At 39.4% G+C, this 27345-nt stretch overlaps 1 protein-coding gene across 1 annotated transcript in view; it reads right to left on the reverse strand.

The window, feature by feature from the left end:
• The window catches only part of LOC126214856 (chaoptin), a 270750-nt gene that overhangs the window by 59535 nt on the left and 183870 nt on the right, over window positions 1-27345 (reverse strand). The window contains exons 12-16 of the mRNA XM_049941491.1: window positions 22663-22803; window positions 17583-17768; window positions 17301-17453; window positions 10138-10263; window positions 5153-5266 (exon numbers count right to left, since the gene is read on the reverse strand). Coding sequence (XP_049797448.1) covers window positions 5153-5266; window positions 10138-10263; window positions 17301-17453; window positions 17583-17768; window positions 22663-22803 — 720 coding nt within the window. The remainder of the gene's footprint in view (window positions 1-5152; window positions 5267-10137; window positions 10264-17300; window positions 17454-17582; window positions 17769-22662; window positions 22804-27345) is intronic.

Below are 27345 nucleotides of genomic sequence, written 5' to 3' on the forward strand. Positions count from 1 at the left end.
ACCAAGTTTGGTTGAAATTGGTTCAGTTGTTTAGAAGAAGTGGAACATACACACATCCATTTTATAATATGTATGGATGGATATGAGAAGTAATTGTGTACCATAAACAAGACTCAGAATGTACACTTGTAAAACAATTTTCTTAGAAAAATACCATTATGAGCAGGTAAATATTAAGCTACTAATAGTACATGAACAAAAGATTTGTCATAAAACTGAGGAGCCAGCAAGTTTTTTAGAGTAGCAGGTTCCTTACCAGTTCACTTGGTTAAATTTACAAGGCACAGGCATAAGAATAGCATTAAGCTGTATAGCAATAATTTATTGTTAGTACAGCATACTGATTAAATTCCTATGATGCCTGTATCTCATCATGATGTATGCCTTGACTCACTCCTCATCCCTGAATGTTCCCCTTCTTGATGGGATCTACTAATCATGATGAATGAATGAATGAATGAATGAATGAAGGGATTACACTGGGTGCACAGCTCCTTGTTTCCATACTGGGAAGACAGCAACATTTATCAAGTCTATCACCACACCCAGCATTTCGGAGAGGGGAACAAGGGGGGGGGGGGGGGGGAGATGAGTGGCAGAAAGTAATATCGCACTTTAGCAAACAGATTAAACATTGTATCTTCTCTCCATTTCATAATCAACTACTGAATAGCACCAAAGGCTAACTCTGAGAAGATTTAGAGGTTACCCATAAATGTCACAACTCCAAACACTAACACAACAAATCATGTTGAAAGCTGTTTTAAGCAGCTCTATAATGCTCTGTATGTCAACTTTGCTGCAGTCTTAATGCTTTTCATGTTTTCATTTCTAAACCCGAGATGTTTAATATTTTGTGTATGTTTGATCCACGGGCTTTAGGAGTTCATGCATTAAAATACTGATGTTAGCAGTACATCATGAGTTTTGTGCTGTGATAATGAGCTTTGAATAATAAATACTTAATTGTGACTGACATAGAAAACAATCTTGCAATTAATTTGCTCATATTCTCTAACATATTCACATAACTAGAAAATGGAGAGAGAGAGATGACCTAAATACATAACATCTAAAATTATGGAATATAATGTTAAACTGATAAGAGAGTCTCAGAATCTTTCAGAAAACAGAAAGGCAAATAAAAAAATTTGGAGAAAGCAGGCACAAACCAACAAACTTTGACTCCATAGTTACATAAATGTATGGTATACATTACTGTAACCTTCCATGTTTATATGTCTTACATTATATCATCCCCTAATCATCAATATGTCATTTAATTATAACAGGTTAAATCAAGAATGAGACATTTTTGATTCATCTTCAACGAGCCATTGCCTTGAAATGACATTCTTTCATAACACACGAGTTATAATATAAAATATAAAACTTCTTTAACTACCAATATAATGTTTCCCATAACTTTCTTAAATAAATTGTACCAATCACAATATGTTTCCAAGAAATACTTTGAAATGGGATATATTCAGAGTATGTGCAGTATAGTATAAAATGCACCAAATATGGACTTAAACTGATTAGGATGAAGTTCAATATGACATCTTCTAAGTCCTGCTTGTGATGTAGACATGATGCAGAAGTGATGTAGGATGGCTAGGCTGAAATGGCCAGTCCTTCAGGAGAACAATAAGTGATGTACTCATAGAAGCCATGCACCAAACTTCTGCTACATAGAGGTTAACTTGCATTTCGAGGCACAGCCTGAACTACTATCTGTTCAAAAAATATCTGTCATTACCAACAATTCCATAAATGTTGCCTGTCATTATGTAAAATCATGCTAAAAATATTTGAAATATGTCCTGGTAATTTGAATTCTGCAATCTGTTATTCGGAAATTTAGTTTAATATATATTTTGGAGCAGCTCTGTCACAGAGCTTATGACTATGAACTATACTTGGGTTACACTATCAGCCAATTCTCTTGAAAAAAGCAACACAGCTGAAACTGTACAATGGTGGAGAATCCAAAATAGAAGGATATTTTAATGTAACTAGCAGTACCCAATGTGGGAGGTTGATGTTATTTTCCATAGACTGCTGGATGTGCTTCAGTACAATCACATGAGATATCATGAACGCGAATTTGTTTGTTCAGTTACAGTGTTCTGCAGAGCTCATCATAAATGAGAACAATCAGGAATACGAAATAAATCAACTTACACAATAACAGAGAGAAATAACTATTGGAAAGTCATTCTTCAGGCTGTATCAATAACTGTCTGTCACAGACAGCACTTTTCTATTTGTGTTTGCAAAAGGCATACACAGAAACTACAAAGCAAGGAAATTACTGTTTTGAAAGAAGATAGGACCTTCCTCACAAAATTCTGCAAAAAGCTTATAATATCCATTGAGATGGGATGGATATTATCCTTAAAACAAAAAAAATGTTAACAGCAGGTTGGAATATTAAACTTTCTGGCAGATTAAAACTGTGTGCCTGACCAAGACTCGAACTCGGGACCTTTGCCTTTCACGGGCAAGTGCTCTACCAGTAGAGCACTTGCCCATGAAATTCAAAGGTCCCGAGTTCGAGTCTTGGTCCGGCACACAGTTTTAATCTGCCAGGAAGTTTCATAATGGTGCACACTCTGCTGCAGAGTGAAAATCTCATTCAGGTTGGAATATTAACAACACAAGGAAAAATAGATGGCAGTCATGTGTGTGTGAAGTGTGCTTGCTTGTGTGAATGAATGTGTGTGTGTTTTCTTTTCTGAAGAAGGCTTTGCTGAAAGCTACATGTGTAACTGTCTTTTTGTTGTGCTTCTCTGCAACTTAATTTGTTACCTTTTCAGCGAATAGCAATGTGTCTTTTCCTTATATTGTTGTTATCCTCAAAACACTCATTAATTCTTCATGTTCTAAAGACCCTACAAGGAGGACTTCATGAATGTGGAACAAGTTAACATAAGATAAGGAAATCAGAGGAACTTAAACTGTATAGAAACATGTCACTGTACTGCTTAATGCTAGTCACACATATGCCATCTAAATATAATAAAGAGAATTATTAAGAAAGCTGCTATTCTGGAAAAGCTTCTGCCTCCTTAGTTTTTCTATCTGGTTCCTGTTTTAGTAGCTTAATACAGTGTCTGGGAGAATAAACAGCAGTATATAAAAAGAACAGAATTTTGAAACAGAGGAACAAATCTATTGAAATATATCTTGAAAACAAGGAAAAATATATGCCAGTACATATTACACACTGTTCACTTGGTTTTGAATGTAAAACCAGATGGGTGGTTGCTGTCACATTCTGTGCATTCCCCCAGACAGCAAATGAAAGTTTCTGTCACCCAATTCAGCATGTTCAATGGAGCTGCACATATCCTTTCCTTGAGTTAACCCACATTATGTAGATGTATAGCCTGCACTTGACTTTTCAAGTATCCCCACAAGAAGAAGTCAGGGGCAGTCAAATTAAGCAATCGTGCTGGCTAATGAACATCTCCAAATCTGAAAACCACTCAACCAGGCAAATGATGCTGCAAGGCATTCACAGACTGGCAGGCCATATGAGCTATTGCACCATCCTGCTTGAGTCATAATTATCTAGTTCTTCAATCTTGGAAGGAGAAAGCCATTTAACATTTAGACATAGGGATTGCTAATAACCATCATTGCATGACCATGAATATAAGCTATATGAAGCCACAACACACATTAACAGTGGAGGAGCTTTTCATGCAGCTGAAAAGGATTACATCTGCTACAAAGCACCCAGTACCTGTAATTCTTTTTAGTTACACTAGCGTCTAAATGAAAATGGACTTCATCTAATGTCAGTGAGTTTTTTCACATCTGCAAGTCAACTACTAAAAGTTCCTAGAAATGCAATGGAAAGGTTTGTTGTACAACTCTGCCTTGTTCATTTAATGACCAGCAGTTTGTATGGGTGGAAGTGCAGGTTGTATTATGTGACATATCCTACTATTCATTCTGCTGGATCATGTATATACTTGGTTGCAATGGTACTTACCAAATATTTTTTTATCTGTAAATACTCTATCTTATTTATGCTAAATTATCACATGTAATGCAGTCACTATTTCTTGCCATGTAACATACATGCCACGTATATTTCTAATTTTCTTTTGAATTTGCTAGGGTTTCAAACTCATTGCTTTATTTTGTATGGGAGCTTGTTGGTATCTTATGACCAGGGTAATAACTCCATTCTAAACTCTGGACAAGGAGGCAAAGTCCACATGAAAATTATGTGTGTGTTTTGCATTGTGACTGTATATATTGCAGCTCAATGAAACTACTTTTTACATTTACAAAAGCCATGGAGGAGTAAATTGATTGGGAAGTGAGCGCATAAATTTCAAAATTCTTAAAAAGGGGTCCTGCAAGATGTACAGGTTATCTACTTTGCATAATATTATTACCACTCGCCTCTACTGAATCAACACTTTATTCAGTTTCAGAGTGTTACCACAGGGGATAATTGCATAAAACAAAAGGGTTTGATAACATACAATTAAGTCAATATTTTTGTCTTTAGAACAACAGAATAAGGGAGCCTTCTAAGTGCATAACATGCTGGACTGAGCTTCTGGATTAATGTATCTATATGAGAAGGGAGACTCAGTTTCAACTTGTTGTCCATCTGGAGCCCCAGGAAATTTTGCAAACTGTGCTCATTCAGCACGACTTCTGGTGAAATCACATGATGTGAGTCTTTGTGACATGAAGACTTAAGCAATTAGCTGTGAACAACTTTTCTTCCTGTTCACTTATAAGAACACATTATGTATGCAAGATGAACACTGAGCATCTCTTCTGCAAGGATTCTCATGTGAAGTCTTCATGTACGTATGGATTAAATAGTGCCAACTGTTTTTCGTCAGTTCTTTATGAAGTGATAAATAATAACAAAAAAACTGCATCACACATAACAATGAAACATCAGAAAACTACAACATCCTAGGAAGCAAATGGACAGGTCAGTGGAAATGGGAATGGTAATTTTGATTTTTTGAGGCTAAATCTACCTCTGCAATTGCAAGCTTTCCCAAATTTGGAGTAGGATACACACACTTCCGCATTAGAAAAATTTCCATAAGTTCACCCTGTACAAAGCAAGTTTGCCTCTTTCAGTATGCCACTGTTGCAAACTTACCATTAGGAGATCATCTGGAAGGGTCTTGAGTGCACGTCCTGTGACGGTTATGTTGGACAGCTTGAAAGGAAGTGGACCGGACATCTCATCCCGCAGTCCTGTTTCCTCGTATACCTGTGAAGGCAGACCAGTCACTGTAATACATACACAAGCAGTAATATTGTATAACCACTTTTAAGCAGTACACTCCCAACTTGCAACATATATAGAAAATAGCCCACGTTGCATAAACTCTCCAGAAGCTCCATTATTGGAACAGGTTCCTGGCAACTGATGGTATGCTAGTTAGTTACTTAGTTAGCTTTTTATTCATCCATAGATAATTTACAAAATGATACATGACATGTCTTCTTAACTGGAAAAGCAAACTTTTTTAGATTAAATAACTCATGCATGTAGTAGTATTATCTAATCAAAAACTACTTTTACAATATTAACTTTGAAATGTAACAGCCCAATACTTTCATACAGTAGGAAGTGATATACATAGGAAAATGATACAGTATCTTCTTTGTATATCTGCTTGTGTCTGTGTATGTGCGGATGGATACGTGTGTGTGTGCGCGAGTGTATACCCGTCCTTTTTTCCCCCTAAGGTAAGTCTTTCCGCTCCCGGGATTGGAATGACTCCTTACCCTCTCCCTTAAAACCCACATCCTTTCGTCTTTCCCTCTCCTTCCCTCTTTCCTGATGAATCAACCGTTTGTTGCGAAAGCTTGAATTTCGTGTGTATGTTTGCGTGTCTATCGTCCTGCCAGCACTTTCGTTCGGTAAGTCACAACATCTTTGTTTTTAGATGTGTGTGTGTGTGTGTGTGTGTGTGTGTGTGTGTGTATATATATATATATATATATATATATATATATATATATATATATATATATAAAACGAAAGATGATGAGACTTACCAAAAAAAAGTGCTGGCAGGTCGATAGACACACAAACAAACACAAATATACACACAAAATTCAAGCTTTCGCAACAAACTGTTGCCTCATCAGGAAAGAGGGAAGGAGAGGGAAAGACGAAAGGATGTGGGTTTAAAGGAGAGGGTAAGGAGTCATTCCAATCCCGGGAGTGGAAAGACTTACCTTAGGGGGAAAAAAGGACAGGTATACACTCGCACACACACACATATCCATCCACACATACAGACACAAGACACAAGACAGGCTTGTGTCTGTATGTGTGGATGGATATGTGTGTGTGTGCGAGTGTATACCTGTCCTTTTTTCCCCCTAAGGTAAGTCTTTCCGCTCCCGGGATTGGAATGACTCCTTACCCTCTCCTTTAAACCCACATCCTTTCGTCTTTCCCTCTCCTTCCCTCTTTCGTGATGAGGCAACAGTTTGTTGCAAAAGCTTGAATTTTGTGTGTATATTTGTGTTTGTTTGTGTGTCTATCGACCTGCCAGCGCTTTTGTTTGGTAAGTCTCATCATCTTTCTTTTTAGATATATTTTTTCCACGTGGAATGTTTCCCTCTGTTTTATATATATATATATATATATATATATATATATATATATATATATATATATATATCTGCATCATGTATTAACAACTGTTTATCTCCAATTGAATCAAATATGGTATACAGGAAACTGTGGATTGAGTCATGTTAATAATTTGAAAATCAAGGAAGATGAAAATCTGTTCATGAAATCAAAATTTTGTATAAATTAATAGAATATTTCAATGGAAGCTATGAGAATATATCATAAGAATTATACAGTCATGTTCAAAATGTAAACATTTCATATGGTATGTAATCAACCCACTAGAGGGTTTAAAGATAGTTCATCACACAAAATAATAAACTTCTAGCACTGGAGTTACTACTATGGAAGGCAACTAAAATTCTTGATTTACTGGAATGAAATTCATATATTAAGTTGTAAAACTAAACATTTTATGAAATTTAGTAGAAGGAAGCCTTGTACTTATTAGAAATGCACATGTCAGATTTAATATTAATTTTTGTAAAATATGTTGTCATACTTAAAACCTTTCAAAAAATATTTGCTCATTGTGAATCGTGACAAATTAAAATTGTAACAATCAAACAATGGAAAATCCAGGATGGAATGTAACAATATTAGAGAAGGAAAGTTGCTACTCACCATATAGCAGAGATGCTGAGTGGCGATAGGCACAACAATCCTTTTGTTGTGCCTATCGCAACTCAGCATCTCCGCTATATGGTGAGTATCAACTTTCCTTCTCTAATATAGTTAAAATTGTAGCAATATAGAAAAAGCCACCAGTTATGTCTGTACAAGGATCAATCACCAATGGAGCTAATGTGTTGTTGTGAGTTAGTATGCTTTATAATGAGCTGACCAAGAAGGAGGTGAAGTTTATCAACAGACGGATACGATACAGAGCTTGGCTGTTGCAATTTATTTAAGAATTGCACCTGTTTCACATGACATATGTAAAGTAATTAAAATCTAATACTTTCTCTGAGAAAACAGGAATTAATTACAATCAACAATTGCCAATAGCACTGATTCATCAAGGTAATTATCAAACATGTTATGTTTCCTGCTCTTAAACTTTTAATACGTTGCAAAAAGTTCCAGTGTCCTGGGTCAACCTTGAGTATGCAAGGCAATGTTTCCAAAAATGTAAATTGCTACACCAGCGATGATGTGTCTGATGGAAGAACATTATGTCACCTCTACAGAGCCATATAGGGTCGTCAGCAGTCTACTGCGAGTCAGATGACTGCTGGTTTGAATGTGGGTTGTCATGTCCCTATTTCCACCTTGTCTGCAGCAGCTAACAACTGACTAATGACAGTGCCTTCCCTTCACTTTCAGGCACTCAATGTAATTCTAATATCACCTTTCTATATTCTGAAAATATTGTCCCTGTAATTTTAGTTTATCAAAAAAATAATTTCATATTTATTATTGAATGAAAACATGCAAATAAACTAACTTCCTTGTTTTTAAATCATCCATGAGAATGATTATGTCTACTGAAAATGCAAGTGTACTAAGACACTTCATTAATTGTAACCAGTGTGTTTTCTGTTTAAGGCTGTGATTGATCTATAGTCCCAAAAAATTAACACTTTCTACTTCTTGTGTTAGTCATTGTTTGAGAATTTTGTTTGTATAGATTGTGAAGTTCTATGACAAGTAGTGAACTATATGTGCTGAGTCTTGTCATTATTCAGTGACCATATGTTTACCTTGAACCAGCTGTTGATGTTTACAACTATTTCACTCAGGTAAGAGGCATTAAATTTTATTCCTGTACTTTTTTCATCTGCAAAAAGGACAACATTTGCATCTCCCTACCATCATCCTGTATCTTTTGTTATCTTTACCATTTGGCTGTAGTTTGTGCAGTTCATTCCACTGATAATACTTAGTAATATGGATGTTCTAAGTCACCCACTCAACATTTTCCTCCGTATTTTTACTTCTAAGGCTCTTTTTTATGAAGCTGCTTCATCAAATTAGGCATCCAATGAATTTAGTTAATCTTACTGTAGCCTATTAACGAATGTCGTTTTCTCTTCAATGTCTTTTAGTATTTGTGAATTCAATTTCCCTTCAGTCAGACCTCTATTGTGTTTAGTTTTTTCTTCCTTGTTTCTCTTGTGTCCTCCCCTCAAAACTATTGCTTAAAATGCTCCAGATAAGTGTGTTGATGAATTTCTTTCTCGTTTCTGTATTAAGGTGGTCTTTTGTTAATAAACTGAATTTCTGTTGCCATCTGTTATTATACATCCCATTACTTGCATTAATATTGTTTTTCCTAGATATTATTTGTGCTTACCTGTGTGTGATTTACCTGCAATCATTATTTTAGTTTTGTTTATGTTAATTTTCACTTAGTGGTTGTCCAAGGCACGAGACAACATTTTTTACATATAGTTCATCCCCTTTTCAAAACCTGCTAAGCCTATTATTTCATCAGCAAACTGAGAACAAGTGTACAACAGAGGACCTGAAATACAACTTCTTTGGTACACCCCATCTGATTGCTTCAAATTCTGAGTAGCTATTATTACGTTACTGACATGGGATTCAGAGCTGTGCTGAGAACGTGTGTGTGTGTGTGTGTGTGTGTGTGTGTGTGTGTGTGTGTGTGTGTGTGGTAAACATGTTTGTTTGGAAAAATCACAATAACAAAGGAGATTTAACACTCGATCAAATTTTACCTATATTTAATACCAATGAAATACTTTCCCAAATACTTAGCTTATAATAAAGGTCTTAAATAATCTGACTGGCTTATTGGTTCCTACACTTCACATTAAATAAGTCCTACACTTCACATTAAAGAAGTCACTTGTAATATGTGCATAAGTTACTTATCTTGGAAATGAAACAAATTTCATGAAACACATCATCAAAGTACTCCAGTACACAAACAAACATGTTATAAAAATTCTTTCATAAAAGATATTTAACAAACTCTTGTACAGCTTCTATTCTCTTCAGTTTGTGATAATACATGACAGGTACATTATGGAATAATCTAGATATTAGTACATCACTGTTGTTATTCTACAAGTCTTGGTTGCATGGGATGAAGTATGAAAGAGATTATTTCTCCTCAAAATCTAACCCAATTCGAGCTGCTTCAATTCCACTAACTATTCTTTTGAAAGTCTTAATGATTTTGACAACTAAAGTGCCAAGCATGTAACTGTGCACCACTGAGTATTTGATTTGAGGGGGTTTGGAGTTTGGCAGGTTAATGCTGACTGAATTGGTAATAACTGTGCCGAGAGAGCCCCTTTGTGGTGCTACTCAATAAACTGTAGTCAAGGTAGCCTGCACTGAAATACAGCTGTAATGGAACTGGTACATTCTGCAAATATTCAGGCTGTCAATCAATATCTTGCTCCTATGTTCTCAAAGCCCACAAATGGCACCATGTATATCCCGGTGGGCCTACTTGTAGGTCCAACAGCCCACTGTTGCATAGTTTTGGATATGGTTTGGTGCCAAGTTTTACTCACATGGATGTGCAGCTCTTTGAGACCGTAATTGTACTGCAGGAGATGTGGCAAGTTGAACTGTCGAACATTCCGGTAGGGGCTCACATGCAGTGTCCTCAGGGATGTCATCTGGCCCAGGGCCCCAGACTGCAAAGGACACACCTCAAAATCAGCATCTGCACAAACAAATACTGCATCTGCATCATTAGATGTACAGAGTGTATCAAAAAGAATCATTCAATTTTGCATGTCTATACTCCTGAAAATAATAAACATATACAATGAATTTTGTTCTTTGAGGAACAGGAAAATCAAAAAGGTTTTTTTTTTCATACCTGTTCAATATGCCCCCCTTAAGATGCATGGCATATGACAATGTGGTATTCAAATTGTTCCCACACTGCAGCAAGCATGTCTTGAGTTACAGCTTCCACAGCTTCTGTTATGCGATGTATCAATTCATTCATTGTTGTTGGTAATGGAGGCACATAAACAGCATCTTTTATAAGCCCCCACAATAAATAATTACATACAGTAAGGTCCAGTGACCTTGGAGGCCAGTAATGTAAGGCTGAATCATTTGATCCAGTGTGACTGCTTGACCATTCAATAATCCATTGATTTAAAAATTCCTGTACTTCCAGATTCCAGTGTGGCAGTGCCCCATCCTGTTGGTAAATGAAGTTGTTCAAATCAGTCTCCAACTGTGGGAAAAGAAAGTTCTCAGGCAGATCGAGATATGTGCTTCCTTTAACAGAGTTCTTGGCAAAGAAAAATGGATCATATCCCTTTTCCCATGAATCTGCACAAAATACAGTCAATTCTGAAGATTCTCTCTCATGTTGTACAACTTCATGTGGTTGTTCTGTACTCCATATTCTCACATTATGATGGTTCTCCTTTCCATTTAAATACTAAGTGTGTAACCAAACTGTCATCCTCCTCCTTGCCAAGAACGAAATTACAGAACTCCACACGTTGTTGTTTGTCACCTTCGTGAAAAGCTTGAAGTAGCTGAATTTTATATTGCTTTATGTGTAAACAGTGATGAAACACATGCCAGACGGACATCAGTGGCTTGTTGAGCTGTCGAGCTGCGCGATGAATGGATATCTGCAGACTCCTTGTGAAATTATGCCAGATGTGCTCAAAATCTGTGTCAGACACTCAGGGATGGCCTGGAAATTTGCCTTTTGACAAACAACTTGTTTATCAGAATTGTTCATGTCATTGTTTAATGCTTTGTGCTGTATCCACACCGTACCTAGTACAAAAGTCATGCTGAACAGTTATTACTGACCTGCACTGCTCAAAACGTAGACTATAAAATGCTTTCTGTTGTCCCGACACCATTTTTACTAGAACTGAAGCAGACCCACACTGCTGCTACCTAGTGGGAATTAAGTAAAACTCTAGAGTTTGCTCTTTCCAACAGTACGCTGTTCACACACATATCTCAAATAACATAATAGTGATAATTTTTTTAAAATCAGGTGATGCTTTTTGATACACCCTGTATTGTTCAATTTGTAGACCGCAGCACAGACATCATCAAGTATATGAGCAACATCAGAAGAAACAAAATAAAAAATGTAGTAGGGTTCAGAAGCTTAGATTTAATGTTTATTCTAACACACCTTTTTACTGAATGCTGGGCATTCACAAATTAAGACAATGCTTTTATCATGTATCACAAAATAATTTTAGTCCATTGAAGAAAAGTAGTTGGGAACACACACACACACACACACACACACACACACACACACACACACCTTTCAATATACATTTATACTGTTCCTATTATTACACTTAACGTGTACGATACCGAATTATGTAGAATTCACATAATCTCGTGTTATTCTTCATATGCATATAAAATCTAGATGAGTTAACAAAGTTGTCCACTTGCCCGTTTGTGCAGTGTAACATGTAGCATGCTAGCTTGTGAGATACGAAGGTGACCCTGACCAGGATAGAACTCATACAATAGATTGATGGCTATGGCTAGTGCACAAGCCAGGCTGAGTATGGTTCTTAGGCAGTTTCCCACACTCGTTTAGGAAAATGATGGTCTGGCCTCCATTTTCCACTTCAGAAACTATGGTACACACATTGTTAAAATATGATCACATCCACAGTGCAAAGTTTACAAAATTCACAGTCAGGGTGTGCACACAACTTCCCTTCCTTAGGTAGCTGATTATGGTGACAGGAAAGGCATACAGCCACACAGTTAACTATAAATAAATTTGTCAAAACTTGAGTATAGTGCAGCCCACACTATATGGGATAAACGCTAACAAAACATTTGTCCCCCACTCCTTGAACCTTCTTTCATTGATCTGTGCCTCTGAACTGTAGTAGTGCTCCATATGTGAGACAAAAAGTAATAAGGGGCATCTTGTCCAAAATGTTGTATTTTGAGCTATTGCAATTTTTACTTTCAGGACTAGATAGGACAGTTCATAAGGAAACTTAATTCTGTCTCTAAATTTGAGTCAGTTATGTCAAGCTGAATACTGATGCTGGAAAATAGATGTTTTTATATAACACATTTTAAAGTTTCACTTTATTATCGTTGAAATTGTTGAACTTGACATATTTAAGAAACACAGATTACCCTTAAAATGTGCTTGGTCAAATGGTACAGAGTTTTACAATCGGCTCATAGCCATTGATCCCCATCACATAAAAAATTTGGTACAGAGTTTTCAAAATTATCGTCCCTTCACACCTATAGCACAATATACTGTACATACAGAGTGACAATTATTGAAATATATGAAATAAAAAAGCCATAGCATCTGAACGATTTGCGTTAGGACGTTCAAACTGCACGGTTTGCTGCAGGGCATGATGGGACTTTATGGTTTGGTTTAGCAACGAATCCCACTTTCATTTGCATGGGTTCATCTGTAAGCAAAATTGGCGCATTTGTGGACTGAGAATCCACATTTTGCGATCAAGAAGTCTTTTCACCCTCAACAGGTGACTGTGTGGTGTGCAATGTTCAGTCACGGAATAATCGCTGTAATATTCCTCGATGGCCCAGTGACTATCGAATGGTGTGCGAAGGTTTTGGAAGATGATTTCATCCCTGTTAGCCAAAGTGACCCTGATTTCGCAAAGATTTGGTTGATCAACCCATTGAAGCAGGAAAGTGTTCAAAGTCCTGTAGGAGCACTTTGGGGAATCCAGAGGCCACTGCCATGGGCCGCAATTGGCCGCCATATTCTCGTGATCTGAACACAGCGATAACCCCAAAGTCACCGCTGAGCTGGGAACAGCCATTCAGGTTATCAACAGCATCGACATTCCTACACCTCAGTGGGTCATGAAGAATTTCACTATCAGCCTGCGCCACATTATCGCCAATGATGGCAGGCATATCCAACAGCCGCGTGGGATTAGCCGAGCGGTCTAAGGCGCTGCAGTCATGGACTGTGCGGCTGGTCCCGGCGGAGGTTCAAGTCCTCCCTCGGGCATGGGTGTGTGTGTTTGTCCTTAGGATAATTTAGGTTAAGTAGTGTGTAAGCTTAGGGACTGATGAACTTAGCAATTAAGTCCCATAAGATTTCACACACATTTGAACATTTTTTGAACATATCGAACATGTCATACCAGTAACCTAAACTCAAATATTTGTAGTGATGTTTATGTGCTGAATAAAGTTTGTAACTAAATTACATTATTTTTTTCATATAGTTCATTACTTCTCACCCTGCAAATTTTAAACCACCCAAATTGAGAAATACTTTGCTCAGCCTTTTTCTTTTTTGGGAAAAATATTGGTATTTTTACTCTGTTATGGCATCTCTTAGATCAAAGTTTTATTATGAAGTCATTAATTAGATAAAAACTATCTAAATTATGGATTCATGAAACCCCCAAAAATGCATTACTGAGATACCATATTTGATAGTGGCCAAAGGATTTACTTACAACTTCTAAAATACTTGTGTCTGAAGGGGTTCAAGGTAATTCACAAACAGCATTTTCGCCTCTTCAATAATGGTTCTGGAATATCTGGTTGGTCAGGTTCTTGTTCATGGTTCTTATTGTCAGCGACTGGAGTTTCTGGTCCAGGTTCTGTTTCTACTTCAGTACACAGATAGTCTTTTTATTTCTCTTTGCAGTAGGTCGTGATGTTTTTAAAAAGTAATCTTTTTGTAGTCTTGTCGTCCCTGCTGGAATTACTGCACCAGGAAACCCAATAGGTCCATTTCCTTTAGGAAAGATGCGGCGCGCAAATTTATTTGTGTCATTGTCCTTTTTTTTTTCAGTCTACACGACCACTGTAGCTAACGACGAACTCGAGTACATATTTGATCCTGCGAGGCAGTTTGTTATAACAACAAAATTCAGTCTTTCATTCTCATCACATAAGCTAAGTCTCCTTTGACCCCTGGTTCAGGGTGACTTCTCCGAAATCTACACCTTTTCCTAAACCTGTCCAGTCCTTTCCCTTCACCGCTCTTCCTTCCCCTTCTGCTGCAAGAAGGAGCCACTGGTTCCGAAAACTTGCGAAAGTATAACCTTTTTTTATGTGCGTGTTCTGCAGCCGCTTGGTAATTGTTTTTTTATCTATCTAACTACATTACGAGGTACTTTTTTTAGCATTTCTATTATTCAAGACATTTAGCCAGTCATATATATTCACAGTAACTGCTTTTTTTTTCATTCCTAGGAGCAGCAGTAGAATTAACAGATGTAATAGGTGTAGGTTATAGCTGCTACAATAACGTGAGCTGTCAGATGGCATTTTCGGGTTTCCTACAGCGAATTGGTGACGTCTGTAGGGAAAATATAACGCTCATATAAAAAGGGATCACCTGTCTTGTTTGGCATTACTGCATTCACAAAACATTCTTCTTTGTACAAAGCTGCTCTGGGCACCTTAAAAGTCCTATAAAATTTAGGAGATCCTATTTTGTGAGGCACTGCATATGCGAGTTGCGGAAGGGGCCTCTTATGGGGGCAATGTTATTTCCCCATAAAAACAAGAAGTAAGAAGTTCTTTTCCAGAAGACTGGTATCGATTACTTTTAATGATGTTGTTGGCTCCTGTTGGATTCAAACAACTTTCGAATTGATACGTGTGTGTACAGAATGAAGTAAATTACTATTATTAATTAGACATTGTCGAAAGTTTTTGCTTGTACTGAAAACTTTACTTCACTCGAAAGAGGTCCGTTTTCGCTTTCCATCCCACATGTTGTTGTTGTTGTGGTCTTCAGTCCTGAGACTGGTCTGATGCAGCTCTCCATGCTACTCTATCCTGTGCAAGCTTCTTCATCTCCCAGTACTTACTGCAGCCGACATCCTTCTGAATCTGCTTAGTGTATTCATCTCTTAGTCTCCCTCTACGATTTTTACCCTTGAAGCTGCCCTCCAGTACTAAATTGCTGATCCCTTGATGCCTCAGAACATGTCCTACTAATCGATCCATTCTTCTAGTCAAGTTGTGGCACAAAACTCCTCTTCTCCCCAATTCTACTCAATACCTCCTCATTAGTTATATGATCTACCCATCTAATCTTCAGCATTCTTCTGTAGCACCACATTCCGAAAGCTTCTATTATCCTCTTGTCTAAACTATTCATCTGCCATGTTTCACTTCCATACATGGCTACACTCCATACAAATACTTTCAAAAACGACTTCCTGACACTTAAATCAATACTCGATGTTAACAAATTTCTCTTCTTCAGAAACGCTTTCCTTGCCATTGCCAGTCTACATTTTATATCCTCTCTACTTCTACCATCATTAGTTATTTTGCTCCCCAAATAGCAAAACTCCTTTACTACTTTAAGTGTCTCATTTCCTAATCTAATTCCCTCAGCATGACCCGACTTAATTCGACTACATTCCATTATCCTCGTTTTGCTTTTGTTGATATCTTATACCCTCCTTTCAAGACACTGTCCATTCCGTTCAACTGCTCTTCCAAGTCCTTTGCTGTCTCTGACAGAATTACATTGTCATCGGCGAACCTCAAAGTTTTTATTTCTTCTCCATGGATTTTAATACCTACTCCGAACTTTTCTTTTGTTTCCTTTACTGCTTGCTCAATATACAGATTGAATAGCATCGGGGAGAGGCTACAACCCTGTCTCACTCCCTTCCCAACCACCGCTTCCCTTTCATGTCCCTCGACTCTTATTACTACCATCTGGTTTCTGTACAAATTGTAAATAGCCTTTCGCTCCCTGTATTTTACCCCTGCCACCTTCAAAATTTGAAAGACGTAAACATTATGTCTGCACTTTTGTCTTCCTGATTAAAGTGCATAATCCTTGACTTCACATCTGTAGTCCAACAAGCAACGAACTATACGACATGGCCCAACGCAGTGCTTTAATATCTTTACCGATAGTCCCACTTTCTGCACAGGTGTAGAAATCCACACTAAGTCTCTCAGATTGTATCTCAGTGGTTGGTGTTTGACGTTATAGCGCTTTTGGTCTTTCCCTTGGGTATCCAGAGTCTGTATGTAAGCCAGCTGCCTTGCTTTTACAGTCCTGTTGATGAGCTGTTTCAGATACTCCTCCTGTACATCCTCCAGCTGAAACAGGAACAGTGTATCCATTGTCATTTTGGCCTCACAGCTGTGGATCAGGATGAACAGTGTGAAGCTTGTAGTGCTTTGCTTCGCAGTGCCTTATGGAAATGCCTTGGCAGACAGTATTGTATCTCAATCTCTCTGTTCCACATCAGCGTGTCTGAACAGTGTCTTATTAATGCATCCTGTGACGCCATTCTTCTGGGTGTTGTAGGCAGCTGTCACCCAGTGCATTATACCACAATGTGAAATCACCTCTGATACTAGTCTCAAGTGGAAAACTTTCCCATGATCAGAGATCATCACATGGCATGCTCCATGCTTCAAAATGAGGTCGTCTGCAAGGAACTTTGCAATTTCCATACCTTCAGCAATTGGCATTGTGTGCCTTGCCCCACATGCTATAATGTGGCTTTTGGATACAAATGGAGCTGACGAAGATGCTGATATGTCATTTGGTGACCACAAAAAGTGCACCAGCATTTCTGCTGCGTCGATGGACAATTTCTTTTCCTGAGTGTTTCTTCCAGCTCTAGGATTAAAACTCTCTACCTTGAGTTAACAACTGTATTTCACACACAGTGACCTAAGGCTGGACTTCTCGCCCCTGCCTCACCTCAAAGTAGTTGAGCGGCAGCTCGGTTAGATCCAGTTCGGTGAGTTTGTCCGCAGCACCCAGGAGTGATGTGTTGCTGATGGTGGAGATGGGGTTGCCTGCCAGCACCAGGCGGCGCAGGTGTGGGAGTGCGTGGGCTGCGGGTGGCACTGCCTGCACAACAGTCGAATGGGGCACACCGTCAAATGGGGATAACTGTCAAATGGGGCACACTGTCAAATGGGGCACACCATAGGACACAGATATGTCAGTGTCTGGTGACTACTGGGCCTAAAGTTTTACCTGCAGTGCATTGTGGGCCAACTCCAGATGGCGTAGGTGGGACATGTTGGCCGCCAGGTCAGAGGGCAGCGTGGTCAGGATGTTGTTGGACAGCCGCAGAGTCTGCAGTGAGCTGAGTGCCAGGTCTGGCATGCTGGACAGCGACACATTCTCCAGCCCCAACTCCAGCAGAGAGTCCTCCAGACCCTGTGAATACAGACAGCTCAGTGAACGCAATGGTGCCAAAATACTCTCGTTCTCTGAATTAAGAACGAACCAAAAAAAAGCAATACACTGGGCAAGATAAAGCATCAAACGAATTTTCAACGTTAAAATTACAAGGGGGAAACAAACCACGTTACACTGGACACAAACTTGTAAAAGTCTAAGGTAGGGGAACGCTGCCTTACAAAAGGATACAAGAACGCCTTTGAAGATACGAAAATCTTGTCTCATACTTCATGGAATAAAAGAAAAGATAGAAATGTGGATATTTCATAGTTAATTCAATGGAGACAGTGGCTACGATTTGTTCGAAGCTAGGAGCTGGGCGTTAGAGATGGAACGTTCACAAAGAAACAAAATTAGAAACTTTATTTCAAAGGGTAGTGGTGGGGCTGCGGGTAGCCTCCTTTCCACTGTACCCCATAATTTTGGCCATAGGGGTAGGAGGGTCTGCACCCTCTTCTCAGATAATTTGCTGTTTTTCTGCACTAAAATCCTGTCCCAGTCGCCCAGGCACAGATAACATCCCAGCAGAAATTCTGAAGGAAATTGGAGAATCAATAAAAGAGTACTTATATAAACTTATTAAAGAGTACTATGAAGATGGAAAAGAACCACCTACAGATATGCTGAACAGCAAAACAGTAATAATACAAAAAAAAAGGAAATGCTCTCGACTGTGAGAACGATAGATCTCCTTACTATCCCACACTTCCAAAAGTATGTTACTCATAATAAAAAATCGAATAAAAAGGAAATTGGAGGCAAACCTAGGAGAAGACCAATTTGGTTTCAGATCCGGAAAAGGAACTAGAGAGGCAGCACTAGCTCTGAGGATGGTATTAGAAAGACGAATTGGAGTTAATAGGAAAACCTACATGACCTTCATAGATTTACAAAAAGCATTTGATAGGGTTAATTGGAAATAGTTATTCCGAACAATGAAGGACATCAATCTTGATTGGAGGGACATAAGATTAATCTGGAACCTGTATAAAAGGCAGGAAGCAGAGATAGAAGTGAATGGTGTGAAGAAGAAAGCATAAATAAGGAGGGGAGTAAGGCAAGGATGCCCATTATCACCATATTTGTTCAACTTATTTATTGTAAAATTGAAAAGAATAACCAAAGGAATTAAAATTAACGGGAAACGAATACACTGTATCCGTTTTGCAGATGATATGTAGTACCGGGTGATCAAAAAGTCAGTATAAATTTGAAAACTGAATAAATCACGTAATAATATAGAGAGAGAGGTACAAATTGACACACATGCTTGGAATGACATGGGGTTTTATTAGAACCAAAAAATTCAAATGTTCTAGAAATGTCCGACAGATGGCGCTTCATCTGATCAGAATAGCAATAATCAGCGTAACAAAGTAAGATCAAGCAAAGATGATGTTCCTTACAGGAAATGCTCAATGTGTCCACCATCATTCCTCAACAATAGCTGTAGTCGAGGAATAATGTTGTGAACAGCACTGCAAAGCATGTCCGGAGTTATGGTGAGGCATTGGCGTCGGATTTTGTCTTTCAGCATCCCTAGAGATGTTGGTGGATCACGATACACTTGCGACTTCAGGTAACCCAAATGCAATAATCGCACGGACTAAGGTCTGGGGACCTGGGAGGCCAAGCATGACGAAAGTGGCGGCTACGCACATGATCGTCACCAAACGAGGCGCGCAAGAGATCTTTCACGCGTCTAGCAACAGTTTTTTTTTTTTTTATAAAACCGCATGTCATTCCAAGCATGTGTGTCAATTTTTACCTCTCTATCTACTTTATTCCGTGGTGTATTAAGTTTTCAAATTTATACTTGAATTTTGATCACCCAGTACTTGCTGACTCAGTAAAGGAAATGGAGTTTCTGTTGCTAAAATTTGCCAAAATCGTAAGAGAATTTAATCCAAAAATAAATAAGAAGATAACAAAAAGTATGGTAGCAGGGAAGACTAAAGAAAAGGGTAAAGTTAATATTAAACTAGAAGATGATGTTCTAGAGCAGGTTGAGAACTTTTGTTATTTGGGGAGCTCAATCGCTGACGACAATAAATGTATCACAGATATAAAGAAAAGAATTGCCTTGGCCAAGCAAGCTTTCCAAAATAAAATGAATTTACTGACAATGACATAAGCCTAGAAAGTAGGAAAAAGTTTGCCAAAATTTTTGTCTGGAGAGTCTCAACATACGGATGTGAAGTGTGGACTCTGGGAAAGGCAGAGAAAAAAAGACTGGAAGCAGTGGAAATGTGGATATGGAGAAAAATTACGAAAACAAGCTGGGTAGATAGAAAAAGTAATGAACAGGTCTTAGGAGAAGTGAATGAGAACAGAACGCTGCTAAATTATATAGGAAGAAGAAAATCAAAAATGTTAGGGCACATAATGAGACACAACCAGTTCCTAAAGAACGTATTTGAAGGAAACGTTTTAGGGGAAAAAACCAAGAGGCATACCAAGAGCAATGTATTTTGGTTGGTTGGTTGGTTTGGGGAAGGAGACCAGACAGCGAGGTCATCGGTCTCATCGGATTAGGGAAGGATGGGGAAGGAAGTCGGCCGTGCCCTTTGAAAGGAACCATCCCGGCATTTGCCTGGAGCGATTTAGGGAAATCACGGAAAACCTAAATCAGGATGGCCGGACGCGGGATTGAACCGTCGTCCTCCCGAATGCGAGTCCAGTGTCTAACCACTGCGCCACCTCGCTCGGTCAATGTATTTTAATAACATCAAAGAAGATATGGGGATAAAATCGTATGAAGAATTGAAGAGGATGATGGTGGAGAGAGGAACGTGGCTAAATCAACAAGGCATAGCCTTTAGTTTCTGATGATGATGTCGGCCTTACTGCACCAGTAGTAAGACAGATCATTACTGTATGAGAGGCACATGTGGGCCTACGCCACTACGTCATCTCCTGAGGAAGAACGTGGTGAATGATCTTTAAAGCTCGAGTTTGAATTCAGATATGACGCAGTTTGAACATGAAAATAGTCAACATCATGTTAACTTAATTTGCCTGTATCACTTATACACCTCAGATTACAGTTTGCCTGATTGTAATGTTGATGCATTAATTTGTTCTGAAAGCGGTGCTGATATTCAAGATAATAAAAGCGGGTTAAAAGCTGTGAGCTATCTGGGGAAGTTATCCTCGCATTACTGAGCAACTGTTTCACCAGGTATCCAGTCTAGTTTACCAAATTGCCAACCAGACTAACATTAATCATAATCTTTTAATAGTCATCTCACGACAACCAGTGATATATATAAAGACAATTTAAATAAAAAGAAATAAATCAGTTTATATTTGGAAATTTATTTTAACATTGATCATTGAAATTTCAGCATATTAAACTTTATTCATAACTAAACTGGTGCCTTATTTAGGATTGTGAAAATGTGAGTTTGTAATCTTACAGAACACATCAAATATGGAGCCAAGATTGGGAGACTGCATACAACATTGCATTCATAAAATAACAGACGAAGAACCTTGAAACATATGCAAGAGGAAAATAACCACAACCAACCGATTCAATTTTCACCCAAATAAGTTACGTTCGTAGCGCAATCCTGTCCGTCATGTAATTACCACACACTGGTATACTAAAGTCATACTAACTCTCTGTGAAATCTTCCCGAAAAGAATAGCTGAAGGCTACTTTGATGCTTACACCACATGCTTCACTTGGTCAACTTTGTTTACACAAAGAGTGTAACTCCACAATAATTTTGATGATTAAAATAAATTAGATCGAAAAGCAATTTACAAAAGAAAAACCTCGAACTGGTTACTATCGTCTTACTATTAACCTGATGGGTCAAATAATTATATACGCACGTGGTACTGGTCTCACAAAGTACACCCCACGTGGGTTGAACACAAAGAAAATTTGCTATATTTGAAAATACTGTCGAGACGTTATAATCTCACACACATTCGCATTTAAGATGAATGATCTTAGTTAGAGTTACGGATCCTCAATAACTACTGGAAGATATTCTAAAGTTCACACTCGAATTACACTGCGTTGCAATTTAAGATAACATAAGATATTTTAGATCTAAACCTGAAATAAAGGTGATTAAATTTTCAGTTAGGCTGAACTTAAGAAATCCATTGTCCTACGGACTTCGCAGAGACGCGCTTAGCCAGAGATATTCCCACTTCAGACGCACGTCGCGGATTGACTGCCTGGGCCCCTACCGAGGGTGCTGAACAGATACAAACGGAAGTGACCAGAGAGGCAGCTTCCTATACCAACATGACAAGGGACGGACAGGACCATACTAAGAATAGAAACCTCTTTGCTTTTATAAAGCGTAGCTACCTGTTCCGACGTTGGTCCTACTGTTCTCTAGCAGACAGGCTTGTCTGCTACCATCAAGCATGCAACTAGAAATACATTTGCTCATTCATCCTTTCAGACAGAAGGGAAGGGGGATGACAGTATCTTATCATATACAGTATATAAAAGAAAGCGGATGTAGGTTCCGTATGAGACTGTGTGACATGAATTACATATAAACTGTGTTTCAAAGGGTAGTAGTGTGACAGATCGTTCTTGATTATGTGTAAAAGTAACACGTTCTACTGCTCAGCCTCCTCCCAGATAGTCAGAAACACCACAGTTAATTTAGAAGAGGAATTTATGCCGTAAATTACAACAGTTTTTCAAAAATTAACATGAAAGGAATCCAACAGAGACCTTTCATGATCTAGGAGACAAATGAAGTTCAATTCCACAAAAAATAGGAATTCATTAATAAGCAGGTTTGAAATTTGTGTACGTGGCTATGCACCATAAATAAGGGATCTGAATTCTTGTTTAAGACATCCATCAATTTACTAGAGAGGAATCACCAACCTGGAAGCAACGGCCCCTGGAGTCCAGCAGCAGCTCCGGGTTGTGGCTGAGGTCCAGCGACGAGAGCCTGGCCAGTGTGGAGAAGGTAGCGTCCTCGACGCGCACCAGCCGGTTGTGGGACAGGTCGAGGCGCGCCAGCGACTGCAACACCACCACACCACCCCTGACGTGCCTGGACTTCCAAACCACTGCCAGCGCAACCACCACTGTAGCACAGCTACACGACCACTGACATGCCTGAGCCCCAATGCAATGCGTGCAGAACTACCACTACAGCGCAGCTACACAACCCCTCCCCCACCTTCCTTGCATTATCAGTTCAGTTAGGTAATATATATTCTACAGAATTCAAAAGAAAGTAAGAAAGGTATGTCTTACGAGATTCGAACTTGTTGAAACAGTGCTTTCATTCCCTTTTTTGGAACGAAAACCGTAGTTACAAGTTTGGTACTGACTGTCAGCACTACCTTCCTTCAATGCGACAGTTCGATGTATCGTTTGTAGTAAGCACACTGTGTATATAAATTATGTAGTGTTTATGTTAAAGAGAATACAGTAAATACGCACTGATCATGATATAAGAAGCACATACGCTGAGGTGACAAAAGTCGTGGGACGCCTCCTAATATCGTGTCGCATCTTGCCTGGCTTAGTGCATGGGCTCAATAAGTCTATGGGAGCACCCTACAGAAATACTGAGCCTTACTGCTCCTTTCACCGTCCATAATCTCGAAAGTATTGCAGGTGCAGGATTTTGTGCACGAACTGACGTCTCGTCATGTTACGTAAATATTCGGTGGAGTTCATCTCAGGCGATCTAGGTGGCCGAACCATTCACTCTGATTGCCCAGAATGTTCTTCAAACCAGTCACGAACAGCTGCCATCCGATTACATGGGTTATCGTTGAGCCGTGGTAAAAACTGATGTTTTGAATAGCGCGCTGCAGCGCGTAGTGTTAAGCAGTCGCTTTCCGTTTCTGGTGGTGGCGCCGCTGTGGCAATCGCAGCTTTGGTGTCTCCCTCTGGTGGGAAAGGGGAAAAGTTGCCTGTTCACGTGCATTTAAGGGGCGCTATGAGCTCCGCAGTCGGTGAGTATGACAGTCTGAGTCTAGTCAGTTAGTGTGTGTCCTTTGGATCAACTTCAAGGCCAGAAAATGAGAGTCTTCCCACTCCGCCAGTAACAGAACTCAGCGAGTGGTCGCCCGGTCGGGGCTGAGTTTCTGCATCTGAGTCTGCGCGTTAGGCCGACAGTCTGCTGGAGTTGCTGAGGCAACGGTCATTGGCGGTTGGATCGGTCAGTTGGTCGGTCGCGCACTGGGACACAAGATGACTTGTCCGCCTTGAGCGTCGGCGCATGTGAGGTCGCCACGTGAGTCCAGTGGGCAGCGCCGTACAAAAAGGGGTAGTGGCTTCGCGTTTAACACGAGAGCAACAGGAGCGAAACCACGAAATCGAGCTGGCCGGTGCGAGCTGCGACGCCGTGAGACGGGAGATCGGCGCGCCTTCCTGCGTCCGTTGAAGCGGCTGGCAGCGGACGGTTCGGAAGAGCGTTTTGGGGTGCTGCGCCAGGTCTTCGCCAGAAATCTCAGTTTATTAGAAGTTAAGTGGTATGAGATATGTTGTTTCATTTACTTGTTAAGTTCTACTTATTTTCTTGGTGAGGTCACCAGCCCTTTGTTTTTGGGTCGTCCCACCATTCTTCTCCGTTTGCCCACCCGCGGGAAGGTGGTTATTTGTGAATTGGGTGGTCCGCTTTTCCCTTGTGGAATTGGGCAGGTTTAGAGCAATCTGCGGTTCGGGTTGTTTAGTAACTTCCCCCCCCCCCCTCCCCCGTGTCAATCTGCCGTACGTTAGTAGCTGCCTCTGTCATGTTTGTCGGATTCGGTGTTAACGAATTTATAGAATTAAGGTAAAGGCCGAATTCCTGAAATATGTTTTTATCTTGCCTATCATCTTGCGAGGCGGTATATGTGTAATGTAGAGCATGTTGTACACTTTATGTAAGTCTAAATTTCATGGGTTTTATTTAAACAGTCATTTTTATAAAGTTTCCACCCTTCCCTCGTAAGAGCCCCTTTAATTACATATTGCACTTTTGGTGGCAAATAATTTCTTAGTGTGAGTGTTTGTACCATTTCCATCCCTCTTAAGGGGTGCATAGTTAATGTGTTTGTGTGAGCTGTTAAAACTTTTAGTTTAAATTAATCTGGTGTTTTGCAGATTTGCACCAGTGTAGTTTCTGATAGGTCGTTGTGAGCGGTCGTGACTACGGCCGTGTTGAAAGGGAGCAGAAGCTTCTCAGTCCGAAGGCTCCTACTGAAAAAAAAAAAAAAAAGTTATTCTGCCTCTGAATAATTGTAACTTGATATTTAGAGGGTGCTTTCTGATTGTAATTTTAGATCTGTTTTTGAAAGGCTTTTAGGAATAAAATTCACATTTGTTAAAGCTAATTCTATTTTCCATCAGTAACTTCCTGGCAACTACTTCCACGCTCACCTAGTGTGATTAAATGTGTTAAGGGGAGCCGGAGGTGGTCAAATCCAAAAAATTACGATTATTTTTTGCTACCGAAAATTAATTGGAACATTCCTCTTTAATGTAAACTTTGAATTATTGTTCTACTCGCCCTAGAAGTGGAGTTATTATCATTTTCCCCCACGCCTGCAGAGGAAATGGGCGGCCGCTGAATGCATCTAACACCCTCTCGTGACTTCCTGGCGAACTGCTTGCGATTTTCTCGGCCTGTTACGCATACAGCGCCTTATGTTACGCATACAGCGAGTGTGCAAGGGTTGGCTACATTGTTTTCTGTGACAAACATTACCCGTATTTCCTTACAGATTACTGCTATTTTGCCGGCCGCGGTGGTCTCGCGGTTCTAGGCGCGCAGTCCGGAACCGTGGGACTGCTACGGTCGCAGGTTCGAATTCTGCCTCGGGCATGGATGTGTGTGATGTCCTTAGGTTAGTTAGGTTTAAGTAGTTCTAAGTTCTAGGGGACTGATAACCACAGCAGTTGAGTCCCATAGTGCTCAGAGCTATTTGAACCATTTTACTGCTATTTTCCTCAGAATTTCGAACATCTTGCTCCATTTAATATTGTCGTACACTTTTGTTCTGGTTACGATGCCACGTTTTAGTAACCGTGTATATAAGAAGAGGAAGAACGTAGGAAAAAGAAAATTAACACTAATACCAAGTTGCGATACTACAATGAATAAGAGCGCGGAACATCGTCTCTTTGCTGTTTACCGTTTCGAATTAGTTCAGTGTTGCGCCTGTTGTTGGTAGTATTATACTTATTGTGTAAAGCGGGTAATATGCAGTATGTACAAGAATCAGGAGGGAACAATAAAACCAATTTTTCATGACTTAGCACAGCCAGAATTGTTACACAAATGTCTACACGGAAAGACGCAAAATCCTAATGAGAGCGTAAACAATTTGATTTGGAAAGTGATTCCTAAAAGGGTGTTTGTAAGCATAAAAACACTGCACTTTGGCATTTATGATGCAATAGCAACCTACAACCAAGGGAACAGTGTGAAGTGTGAAGTTCTGAAGGCATTAGGATTTACAGCTGGGGTGAACACTGTACGAGCATTAAGAAATATTGACAGAGAAAGGATGTTGAGGAGCAGAAAGAAGAGAAAGGCATATGAAGTATGATGGAACAACAGGCCAGAAAAGAAGACAGAAGAGGAAGCTTTTGGAGGATGAAGTAGAAGACCCTGATAATCCATCCTATAGTGCAGGAATGTATTGAGAAAATTTGATAGCCATTTCCCGTAAATTAGAATTTTTCGAATATAAGGAACATTTTCTCAAAATCCACTCAAGCTACAGAGATGAAATTTTTATACAGCACTCGTAGTGGTCAAACATGCATTGTAACACAGCCATTTGGCAATATGTTCAGTAGTTTCATTTCAGTTTAATTATAAAGCAATTATTTGTAAAAAATTTGGGGCATTAATAAATAAAATTGGAAGGAAACTAGAAGAGATACTCCAAAATCCCTCTGTCATAACTGCAATACTAAACCACTCTATATGTAAAAAAAATTCAAATTTTTCTATTTGGTAGTTTATTAATAAATGTTCCTCAAACTTAGTGATTTTAACATTGGCAGCATAGGCACCTCCGGCTCCCCTTAATGTTCTTGGTGAATTGCTAGTCAGTAAAGTAAATTCTTTAAGAGAAGTTTTTTGAAAGTTTAAATTCACGGTTGAATCGTTATCCATAAAAATTGCTTAGTTGTTTGGAAACTTTACGTCCATGAATGACTGCAAATGATTTCCAAGTAGCCGAACACCCAGGTGCCCCAGTCCACTCCATGCAAAAACAACCCACACCACTATGTAGTTACCGCCATATTGCACAATGCTTTGTTGACAACCTGGATCCATGGCTTCGTAGGGTCTGCGCCACATTCAAACCCTACCATCAGCTGTTGCCAACTGTAATCAGTACCGATCCGACCGCTCCACGGTTCTCCAGTCCTCAAGGGTCCAACTGGTTTGGTTGGACACGAGCGCAGCAGAGGCCCCGCAGACGGCGCAGTGCTGTTAGCAAAGGCACACGCGTCGGTCGTCTGCTGCCGTAGCCTATTAACACCAAATTTTTCCGCACTGTCCTCAAAACGCCAAATTTCGACGCGCTGTCCTAACCGATACAGTCGTTG

This window comes from Schistocerca nitens, chromosome 12 (assembly GCF_023898315.1).
Source record: "Schistocerca nitens isolate TAMUIC-IGC-003100 chromosome 12, iqSchNite1.1, whole genome shotgun sequence".
Classification (NCBI taxonomy): domain Eukaryota; kingdom Metazoa; phylum Arthropoda; class Insecta; order Orthoptera; family Acrididae; genus Schistocerca; species Schistocerca nitens.